General features: G+C 47.6%; 1 protein-coding gene and 1 long non-coding RNA gene across 2 annotated transcripts in view; both read left to right on the top strand.

Annotated features, from left to right (window-relative positions):
• ARIH1 (ariadne RBR E3 ubiquitin protein ligase 1) overlaps positions 1 to 11,595 on the top strand; it is a 34,707-nt gene that overhangs the window by 19,844 nt on the left and 3,268 nt on the right. Inside the window, exons 8-14 of the mRNA XM_033517028.1 lie at positions 667 to 773; positions 1,274 to 1,316; positions 2,345 to 2,416; positions 8,885 to 9,015; positions 9,114 to 9,171; positions 9,906 to 10,178; positions 10,623 to 10,735. Of these exons, the coding sequence (XP_033372919.1) occupies positions 667 to 773; positions 1,274 to 1,316; positions 2,345 to 2,416; positions 8,885 to 9,015; positions 9,114 to 9,171; positions 9,906 to 10,178; positions 10,623 to 10,735 (797 nt within the window). The remainder of the gene's footprint in view (positions 1 to 666; positions 774 to 1,273; positions 1,317 to 2,344; positions 2,417 to 8,884; positions 9,016 to 9,113; positions 9,172 to 9,905; positions 10,179 to 10,622; positions 10,736 to 11,595) is intronic.
• LOC117244911 lies at positions 2,423 to 8,500 on the top strand. Its single transcript, XR_004498844.1, has 2 exons — positions 2,423 to 2,605; positions 7,103 to 8,500. It is a non-coding gene; the product is annotated as an uncharacterized LOC117244911 (long non-coding RNA).

Raw genomic sequence — 11,595 nt, forward strand, 5'->3', positions numbered from 1 at the left:
CTCATAGGTTGTTTTTGTCTCACACGTGTACCCAGCCAGAGGCTGGAGACTTGTTTAGAACTGCAGAGCAGGTTTTTTGCATAGTCTCTAATCTGGTGTGAATGCAGGGGCTGTTTTATGGTCCTTTGCCTTACAGGGATGGTTGTAGGAAAATACAAAAAAACCTGTAGGACAAAAGACCTAAAGAGACTGGAAGAGCTGTTGCTTTATATCTGGGCTCTGAGAAGCAGAATTACGTAGTTACAATAGTTACATAATAGTTATATAATATTTATGACTCTTGAATGTTACCTGAGATACTTTACATTGAAAACCAGGAAATGCTGTAAACAAGAACATGCCTTAAACATATTGCCAGTTGAAGTAAAAGTGCTTTAGCAAAATGCTAACAGTTTCAGAGCCTCAAAATAAACTTGGAGAAGGATGCTTTGCAAGATGTTTGCAGTGTCCCAGTTTCCCAGTTGTGTGGGTTCAGCCGTCCTGTGGAGCCCAGGGTGGAAGCTGTTACGGGATCAAGCTTTCAGTCCCTGCCAGAAGTGATGGGTGCAGGGGTTTGGCTTTAGCTTCTGAGCTGTTTGCATCCACGACAAAGGGATGCAGGGCAGGAGCTGTCCTTGAGGAGCACATCCTTCCTGTGTGATGTGGGGTCTGTGCTTTGTTTCACAGTGTAATCGACTGTTAAAGTGGTGTCCTGCCCCCGACTGCCACCACGTCGTTAAAGTCCAATACCCGGATGCTAAACCCGTGCGCTGCAAATGTGGCCGTCAGTTCTGGTAAGAGCCAGCAAGGAAAAGTTGCTGATGCTGCTTTGTGCTTACTGCCCTGCAAGTGTGTTAGTGTGTGTTCATGGAGTCCCAGGCTGCTTTGGTTCGGGAGGGACCTTAAAGGTGATAGAGTTCCAGCCCCTGCCATGAGCAGGGACACCATCCACTATTCCAGGCTGCTCCCAGCCCTGTCCAGCCTGGCCTTGGACTCTTCCAGGGATGGGGTGACTTTTCTAGAAACCAGTTTCAGTGTCTCACAGCTCTCACAGTAAAGGATTTCTCCCTAATAATTCCATCCAACTCAGTCCTCTGGCAGTGGGAAGCCATTCCCCCTTGTTCTGTCAACTGTTTTGAAGTGGTCCTTGAGGGATTTCAGGATTGAAGGGGGGGGGGATGTGTTTGGTTTCCTTAGGACTGGCTTTGAACAATCCAGAAGAAAACTTACGCTGTTTAATTACAAGTATAATCATTTTCCCTGTTTTCTTATTTTCCTTTTCTTTCCCTTACAGCTTTAACTGTGGTGAAAACTGGCATGATCCTGTTAAATGCAAGGTGAGCACCTCAAGGGTCTTGTCAGAATCTGTGTTTTGGAAAAGTTTAAAATGAATTTATGTACAAGACTTAGCAATGAAGCTCAAGTTTTTGTGGCTGCCCATAGAATGATAGATGTTCCTGAGCTGTGAGGTCCCCCCAGGGATCATTGAGCCCAGTTGTTGTTCCCAGCGGGGAGCAGAGTGGCTCACCTGTTTAAATCACAGGGTGAGAACCAGCAGTGAAATCCTACTGGGTGCCTTTACTGGCTGCCTCACCTTGTGAAGGAACACTGCCTCATCCGGGTAGGAATTGTCTGGAAGAGGAGGTTGTTACAGCCCTGTGATCCCCTACAGAGGAGTGAAAGTGCTTTTTGCATAAGGAGCATTTCTGTTTGAGTTCTTCCTGTAGGTGTTTGGTGCTTTGTCAGGCATTATCCCATGTACTGGAGGAACTAATTTGGTTTTGCTGGTTTGGGTTGGAAGGGACCCTAAAGATACCTAGTCCCTCAGCCTGCCATGGACCAGGATACCTTCCACTAGCCCAGGTTGCTCCAAGCCCCATCTTTGAGCTGGAAATCCTTCCAGCTTTTCTGGGCAACCTGTACCCAGGCCTCCCACCCTCACAGGGATCAATTCCTTCCCAATGTCCCATCTATCCATGTCCTCTTGTAGTGGGAAGTCATTCCTTGTGTCCTGTCCCTCCAGGCCCTTGTAAACACACTCTCTCCATCTCTCTTGTAGTCTCCTTTCAGGTACTGGAATGCCACAATTAGTCACCTCAAAGCCAAATGTCATTATTTAAGAGTCAAACATGAAGTTTGTATTGGTTAACTTATTGCAGGAATGTTTGTGCCAGGGTGGATCAGGATGGGGCTGCAGGAACTGTCTGCCACTAAATTAGTGGCTGTTTGCACAGTTTTCCAGCATCAACACTCCCCTGTTCCACGTGGCTGTGTGTACTTTTCCTTAATGTGAGCAGGTGTCTTGGGAACATTTGCAGTTCCTCCAATTGGAATTAATGCTCTTCTTCCATCGTTTTTCTGACAGTGGTTAAAGAAATGGATTAAGAAGTGTGATGATGACAGTGAAACCTCCAATTGGATTGCAGCCAACACAAAGGTGAGAGAAAGGTTTTCTCATATTTTATATAGAGATTTTGTACAGATTTGTTGGGTGAAAAGGATATCAGTCTAATTCCTTGCACTAGGATTGTATTTTCTATTCTGTATTAAGAGCAAGCCGTAAAATCCACAGTACACTGAAGTGCTCTTGTCTGAAGAGTGAACAGGTGTTAATGCCTGGAATCAGGTGAGTTTCTTCAAGTTCAGTGAAGGAAAGTGCTTGGAAGAAACAGTTAATTGGACACCCAAAGGAAGCTCAAGATTTAAGTCTTTGGGCTCCTGTCTGGCACTGGTGGCTTCTCTAAGCAAATGCACGGCCCATTCTGTGTGTGGAACGTGTTACCACCAGCCGTGGCTCAGTTTGGCTGGGATCATTTACATCTGCCTTCAAATCCCTGGGATTGGCCTCCAGAGGAGCCTTCATTTCTGCTGGGCAGCATTCCAGGTGGAGACTGGCAGAACAGCTGTCTGGGATTTCATTATGTAAAGGTCTTCCTTCTACTTAGCCCAACTTTGCCTGAAACTTTAGCATTTGATCATTTTGAGACAAATTAAAACCAAGATTGTCATGGTGGTAAGGACCCAAAAGCAGAAGATCCCATGGGGGGTGAGGAGCAGGCCCGAGGCTCCCAGCTGAAGGAGGAAGGTGGGGAGGGAGTTAGGAAATGGCTGCTTTGTTTTCTTAGCTCTGTTGTGTAACTGGTTAATGGCATTGTTTGCAGCAGCCTCGCTGCTTTCCGGGGCTGGCTGCCTGGTTTTCATCGAGCTGGAATGTTGTGTTATGGTGGCAGAGAAACCCCTGCTGTGCAGCTCAGACCGGGCTGGAGTGGGGCCTGCGGGCCCTGCTTGGAGCTCACGGTGTCACCAGAGGGAATTTGGCTGTGTCTCAGTGTGTTCCAAAGTGGGTCAGGGACTGAACCAGGTTTGTTTGGAGTTTGCTGGGTCTTCAGGGACTGATCTTATTAAACCTGAGGAAGAGCAGCCAATAGCTTGGAAAAGGCAGAGTGTAAGCACTGCTAGCCTTGGGCCTCACATATTTGGGACACTGGAACAGCCACAGCCCTGTTTTGCCTGTTAAAGCCCTCAGGAGGCTGATCTTGGGGTTCCCCATCTTGTGCCTGCCCTTGCCTTGGGAATAAGAAGATTTTTGGAGGTGGGGAACACCCATCAGGAGGGTGGCACCTGGCACCAGCCCTGCTTCTTCTCTGGTACCTCCAGTCTGGTGTGAGCAGCAGAGCTGTCCTTGGACATCACTATCTAACCTCCTTCCTCTAATACTGTTTCAGACATTCCTGCATGGGAATACTTAGGAGCCCAGGCTGCAACAGGGACAAAAATTGCCATCAGGGTAATTACTCCAGACATTTGAGCAAGCCAACAGTCCTGGAGTCTTATGGCATCCATATCCATTGAATTAGCTGAAGTTCAATATGGCATTCTTCTGTCTGAGCTGATGCTGGATTCAGTTGAGGGGAAAGTTGGCAGGAAAAGTAACCCACCCTTGTGCTGGTGTCTGCCTTGGGGAAGGTGGGAATCTCCAGCTTTGGCTGCTGGGATGTGTGCCCTGGGATCTTTGCAGCCTCTGGAGAGCCAGGTCAGCCTAGGATCGTGGGGCTGCAGCCACCTCCCTCCTGCCTCAGTTCCCTGCTGATCCCTGACCCAAGGGCTGGCTGGGTGTGGGCTGTAGCCATAGACTGGGATGGGAACCGTGCAGTTGGAATGTGTCCATCCCTCCTTTCTCTTGGTACTGTTCCTACAGGAAGGCAGGGCAGCCGTGTTTGGCGAGGCACAACTTTGTGCCTGCACTGTTGGCTCCCTAAATTCTGTGTTGAATTTCATTCTGAAGAACCCAGAAAGGAATCATGTACCATCAGATGCAAAAATCCCCATTATCAGTGGGAACAGCTCTCCAAGGAATTCAGTTGTGACTACAGGCTCTGTTGCTGTTTCTGGCTTTTGGAAAGCGTGTTCTGGAGCCATCCAGGCGTGAGTCCTGTCCCATGTGGGCTCCTCTCAGGGAAGGAGACCGAGATGAAGGTGTAAAAGCAAAATACCAATCCTCTGGAATGTGGGCTTGAAATCTGGATAATCCTTTGCAACGGGAGAATGTGAGATACATTTGTTCCGGCTTGTCCTGGGAGATGGAGTCGGAAAGGAAAATTAGGCAATTGTGTGAGAGAATAGAAAAGTGAAACCCAGCTGAATTGGGTTCTGTTCCCAAACTGGAATGATGTGATGCATTTTTTGATGAATTACGTAGAGTGGTCTGAATGAAAAACGAGGAGATTGGAGTAGTGAGTTCTGTGGTTTCTGATAGGATTTTTTTGTTCTTATGCATTCATTAACTTGCACTTAGGAGACCTAAATTCCTTCTACTTCTACAAAAGATATGGTCCTTGCAGCAGAGTGAGCTGGAATAAATGCCTTTTTTCTTAAAATAAGCTACTTTCACATGAGTTGAGCTTAACTAGATTAATTTAAGGTTGAGATAAGGCAATACAAGTTCTTTATCAAGCCTGTGATTCTCAGTCTTTTTGAGGAACGGGGTTGAATAGTCCAAGGATTTGCACATTTCTTCCTTTTTCAGTTTGCCTGACAAACTTGGGTTCTTCAGTAGGTCCTCTCTTGAGTTAAACTAGGAAGGTTTTGGTTATTTGGAAATAAAGAAACCACAGAGATCCATTACTTTTGTTAAGTGGACATTCAAAGGAGTGAAAAATAGAGAAAACTTGGATTTGTGCATTTATTTTGAGCTCCTAAGGTGAATTAAGACTATCTGAAAGTGGTCTTAAAGGAGGAGGGGAAGCCTGTTTGGAACCTGTCAGCGATGTTCATCTTTGCCTCTTGGATACCAAAGGGAAGAGGACAAAGCCGGTAAAGGTGCTGGCCTTCACACAAGGCTCTGCTTTTTATTGTGGAACTTCAGTTGGTGTCAATGAAAGTTGTTCATCTGATAGTGAAGAACACCCCAGCCTTGCTTCTTTGGCTCCTGGCACATCCCCATCCTTCCCTTCCAGGCCAGACAGAGCTTGAAGGGCTGATGGATAAACCAGGCACATTTTCTTCTCCAAAAAAACTAATGACTGTTTTTCTTCCCTGCACAAGATAAAATGGCATGAGTCCACATCTCTCCCTTCTCTGGTCACTTAATGGCTGGACAAGTGCTCCCTCTGTACTTCTTGGAGCTTCTGCATTTGCTCTAATGCATGGAAATTCTGGAATCCTCCTGGGCACCACAACCAAACTGTGCTCCTTCGTTTCCCACCGTGCCAGATCTGTGATCTCTGTTCTGCTAAAGGTGCCCAAATTCCATCTCCCTTTCTCAGATGAACTGCTGTTTAAAGAAAACTGTTTTAAAAAAGATGTTTAAAAAAGTCTTGATCTGTGACTCTGGGTGTTAGAACGGTCTATTGTTTTGTGCTAGCCATAATTAAGTTTTTGGGTTTTGTTGAAATTCATTAAGAAAACCCTTTGGTTTTTGAGAATTCTTTTTGTGGGATGGGCTAGGGGTGAAGGTGTTGGTGTGAATGTGGCTGTGGGAGGCTGATGTCCACCAGTTCCTCTGGGAGTTCTGGAAAGGACTGATCTTTTTCACTTGCCCTGAAATAAGAAACATGTTTCTATTTAACTTCCTGTTCATAAAAGAGCAGCTGAGGTTTATGGTGCTTTATATATGCATGGGCTTTTACAACAAAATCAGGATTGTTCTCCTTTGCCAGGTTTGCCCAGGCTTTTGTTTCCAAGCCCAGTACAGAATTGTTTGGAGTGGAACAATGTTAATGAGGTCACTTCTCTGTTGTGCTGTGGCTGATTATGTGCACAGTAATCTGCAGGTTTAGTAACTTGATTTGCTGCCTGTTGTTGCGTAGCTGTAATTCTCAGGGAGATCTTCCTTCCCTATCCTCATTAATCTATAAATCTCTCCCACTTGTTGTGTTGGTGACTTGAGTGGTTACTACTTCTTTTTCTGCTGGTGTCCAGCATTTCTTTAGTATGTGCTTTTCATGGCTTTAATTTTCAATAATATTCAACTTCACACTTTTCACTTTAGGGATCTGCACAGATGCTGTGTCACCTCCTCCTTGTGCTTTGCCAGACAGGAGCATAAAGGCTTGGAAAGAATGGCATTCCCTGTGAGAAAAAGGCTGTAATGAGATCAGAAAATCATGGAATGGTTTGGGTTGGAAGGACCTTACATCAAGTTCCAGCCCTGCCATGGGCAGGGTCTCCTTCCACTGTCCCAGGTTGCTCCAAGCCCCGTCCAACCTGGTCCTGGACACTTCCAGGGATCCAGGAGCAACCACAGCTGCTCTGGGCATCCTGTGCCAGGGCCTGCCCACCCTTACAGGGAACAATTTCTTCCTAATATCTCATCTAACTCTGCCATCTGGAAGTGGGAAGCCATTCCCCCTTGTCCAAAGTCCCTCTCCAGGCTCTCCTGGAGCCCCTTCAGGCACTGGAAGGGTCTTTTTGTCCTAGTTTGCATTCCAGAGCTCAAAGCCCTGAGCACTGTGGACGCACTGGAAGGCTTGGTCCCACCTCAAAGACAGAAGGGCAGAATTTCCATGCTCCTGATGGTGCCTTGCTGGGGCTGAGATGGCCCTGCATCCCTGTGCTGTGGCTGTGCCTGTGGCACCTCTCCAGCTTTGCAGATCACCTGGGAACTGCTCTCCCTCTCTTGCAGCCTGTGGGATTTTGTTCAGCAGGAGGGATCACCGCAGCTGCGTGGATCAGCTACGCCTCCCACGAGTGATGTCGGCACCTGATGGGAGGAGATGTGTCTGGAAGAACTGCACACCTCCACAACCTCCTCTGAAAAACCACTCTGGCTGTGTGCCCCGGGGTCATCGTGCTGTGACAGGGACAGGGCCACTGTCTGTGCTTAGGCTGATGACCAGACTGAGCAGGAATCCACAGTTGGGCAGGACATTGCTGGCATAAACCTAAATTTGGTTCTTGACTTGGTGCAGGATTGGAAGAGGGAGGAGTGCTGCCTGGAAGAGGGAAATAGGTGCTGTACTGAGTGCTTTGCTTGAAGGAGGAAGCACTTGTGACTCTGAAGTTCACAGAACTGCACTGACTAACTGGTAACAAGCTTCCCTGGCTGAGTATCTGTCCTGTGGGCAGTCCTAGGGAACATGTTGGTGTTGTGCCCTTGAGGGGACCAGCACAGGAGCTACTGTGCTTCACTTACTCTGTTTGTAGTACAGTTACTGAGTCTGAAGGACAAACACAGGTGACTGGGAAGAAGGCAGGTCTGGAAAATTCCTCTTTTGTGCTTTGTTGCTGCTTGATCCCAGTGGTTTGATGTGCAAATTCTCCTGTCCATGACAATACAAACTGGCAGACTCATATAAAATGCAGTAATAGTTGGGACACTCAGAGTGGGTGTACAAGAGCCTGGTGGATTGTGTCCTATATACAAGTAGCAGTTATGGAGTGATTGTGCATGTTGGTTTCTTCCTTTACTGAGAATTTATCTGAATGCCAGGGCAGGAACTGCTTGCTTTGGTAGCAAAGAGATACTCCAGACTGGGGAGGGGATTTCACATGCTTCTGACCCAAAAGCTGCAGCTGATTTTACAGGTGTGTGTATCTCTGGTTTGGATGTTTGTTATTGTATTATATATAAAAACTGGCTCATGCAGAAACTTCATGAAGGCTGGTGTGGTTGTGGGATGCGCTGGATGAGGAGCTGATTCAGCCTAAAACGGTTTTGGTTTTATTTACGCAGTTTTTTTCCTCTGTACTTTCTGCTTTGTTGATTTGTTAATTTCTAAGCTCATGGAGACCACGATATTGATGTTATATTTCCCAGATATTTCCCTGTGCAGAACTGCCCTTTGAGATACTCATACTTGTCAAAAGCCTTGCTCCTGAAAGGGAAACCCCATGTGAGCTTTTATGGAAAAGTCTTCGGTGAGGTGTCACATGAAGGGAAAAAAGGGACCTGATGGGAAACATGGAAACACCTCAGGAAGAGAAGTGTCTTTTTAGCTGACAGCAGCTGCTTTGAAGCACACTAGAGTCTTGCTGCATGTTTTCAGCTCCTTTCTGGATGGCATGTTACAGCTCGGATTGGTAACAGCGTGATTCCGGCTTGGTCTCAGTCCCAGAGTGGTCCAGACACTTGGTGGTGAGGAAAGCCACATGCTTCCCAGGCTCTTAGAGACCACCCCTCTGCTGGGATTTTGGGGAAGGTCATGAAGTGACTCGCCCAGTGTCCCTCTGTGAGAGCAGCATAGATAAAATATGTTATTCCTTAAGTTTTTTCTATCTAACTGCTCCGGGTTTGGAAGTATTTTAAGGCCTGACTGAAGAGGATCTCGATGTCCAAAGGGAAGAATTAAATCATGTATTTCCCTTGACGTGCTCTGTCTGACTGCCATGGGAACCCTTCCAAGTTCCCCAGGCTGTTGGGGTTCCGTGCTTGCCCTGCTAACGGTGCTCTCTGTCCTGTGGACAGGAATGCCCGAAATGCCACGTCACCATCGAGAAGGACGGGGGCTGCAACCACATGGTCTGTCGGAACCAGAACTGCAAGGCGGAGTTCTGCTGGGTGTGTCTGGGCCCCTGGGAGCCCCACGGATCTGCCTGGTGAGTTCGGGAGCGTGCCTTGCTGGAAGGCGAGGAGGTCGTGGTGCAAACGGCACGGATTTGGACTGAAATCTGTGGAATCGGTGTCCCCGTTACAGGTACAACTGTAATCGCTACAATGAGGATGATGCAAAGGCAGCAAGGGATGCACAGGAGGTGAGTCCATAACCTTTGGTGATGAGGGAGATCACCGGCCCTGTGGTGTGCTTTCTGTAAACCTACACATCTGCTCTGAAGGAATTCACGGATTCGGGCACAAATCCAAAGGACAGTTAAGTCTTTTGACTTTTAAGATAGGGATGGCTTTGCCTGGTATGTGCTACCTTTGTACATCCACAGCACACAAGTTGAACCATGCCCGTGGTGTTATTTTTTACAGCTGGTCTGTCAGTGTGAAGAAAATAAGATTAATGACTGTGTATTGAGTCATCTTGGTTCTTTTGCACTGTTTAGTACACCGTGCCTTTCCCCTGCTCTGTAATCAACCTGAGATTGCCCTCTTAGCACAAGCACAGTAATTAGAATTCCTTATTAGCAAAAAAAGAAACCCAACAAAACATCTTCTTCTCACTTTTGTCATGACACTGGAAGCATTTGAGTGCTGTACCTCGAGTTGAGAAGGCTGAAATACAAAAGTGATGAGGCTTGAGCAGTGTGATTGTAACTGCTTCCAAGGTTGGGAGTGAGGATGTCAGAGCTGTGCTGGGAAGTGCCCGAGGTGCTTCCCGGGGTTAGCGGGGCCGCGCCGAGCCATCTGCCCAACACGAGGGGAGAGGAGCCTCCTGTGGAAAGGAAGCTCGTTCTCTGCATCAGGAAGAGCCTTGTGAAGGATTTAGTTCTTTTGCAACCATTACTTTGTTTTAACTATTTGTTTTCTTTCTCCCTAATGGGAATTAACACAGCGATCCCGAGCAGCCCTGCAGAGGTACCTGTTCTACTGCAACCGCTACATGAACCACATGCAGAGCCTGCGCTTCGAGCACAAGCTCTACGCTCAGGTGAAGCAGAAGATGGAGGAGATGCAGCAGCACAACATGTCATGGATCGAGGTGCAGTTCCTGAAGAAAGCAGTCGACGTCCTCTGCCAGTGTCGTGCCACACTCATGTACACTTACGTCTTTGCCTTCTACCTCAAAAAGAATAATCAGTCCATTATCTTTGAGGTAGGAGAAAATGGGGTTAGCAGGAATTCAGATTGCAAAACTGAGGAAATAAGATTTAATGCTTGGAGGCCTCTGGTCCCTGCTTCTACCCAAGTTAGTCTGGTTTAATATTCTGTTGTGCAAAAGTTAGAGGCTGTCTGGGCGTTATGTAGGATTGTTTGCTGGAGGAGTCACAAAATCACAAAGCTGTGGCTGCCCCATCCCTGGAAGTGTTCAAGGCCGTGTTGGGTGGGGCTTGGAGCAACCTGGTCTAGTGGAAGGTGGCCCATGGCAGTGGGTGGAACCGGATGAGTTTCAATGTCCCTTCCTACCCAGAATCAGTCCGGGATTCCATGATATCTAGTCTTTTTTTTTATTTTGGTACTGATTCCAATTGCGCTGAAATAAAAATTTCCCACTTTTCTTTACCCCACCTCAAGCACTTCTTTTCTTTTGTCTTTACAGAATAACCAAGCAGACTTAGAGAATGCTACAGAGGTGCTTTCTGGGTACCTGGAGCGAGATATATCCCAAGATTCGCTGCAAGATATAAAGCAGAAAGTACAGGATAAGTACAGGTTTGTGTTGGATTACTCCTTCCTCTCAAAGCTGCCAAGTGTTGCCATGCCCTGTGTCAGGTAGTGATTTGAGCACTTGCCAAGACAGTTTCTCCAGAGCCACATCCTTGGGAAGCTGTTTGCTCTTGGCTTTGTGCCACCCATTGTGATCAGCCAGTCCCTGGATATCCGAGAGCAGCAGCGCTGTCCCGTGCCAGCCCCGAATCCTCCCAGAGAGGCCCTCACGCAGATGCTGGCAGTGTGTTTTTGTGTCCCTGCTGGGAGCAGCTCTCAGGGGAGCTGACAGCCTGTGGGGAGAGGCTCCCAGCTCTGCCTTCCATCTGCTCTGCAGAGCAGGAGCTGGAAGATCCAGCCCTGGAGTGGAAAAAGTACTGTGTCCAGAAGCAGTGGCTCTCAGTACACTGCTGTTCCTGCACAGAAGGAGCCTGTGGGAATGGCCAGCACCAGGATGGGATCTGCAGAGTGAGGGCCAAAGAACAAGGAGTGACTCTGTTGTTCCAAGCTGCCAGCTTTGGCCTAGGAGGAGCTGCCAGCAAGCAATTGGCTCTTTTAATTGTCTGCTGGGTCCATTTGTGCAAAACGTGGGTGTAGGAAAGCTGTCCCTAAGGAAGAGGAGCCTGCCCAGCTGGGAAGGGGAGCAGGGGACTGGGGTCCAGGTGACACAGATGCCAGTGCTTTGTTCAGTCCCAGGGGACTAATTTCTGCACAGTGGAAAAGTACAAAGCTGAAAATGCAGATGAGTCACAGGATTAGGGCTTGCATTTCTGAGGCATTTTGCCAAAATCACTGAATTTGTTATGCCTGGCTTAGGGGGAAGAGAATATCCGAGGTAGGGTGAGCTGTAGGACTCAATGGACTAA

The sequence above is a fragment of the Parus major genome, chromosome 10 (genome assembly GCF_001522545.3).
Source record: "Parus major isolate Abel chromosome 10, Parus_major1.1, whole genome shotgun sequence".
NCBI classification, from domain to species: domain Eukaryota; kingdom Metazoa; phylum Chordata; class Aves; order Passeriformes; family Paridae; genus Parus; species Parus major.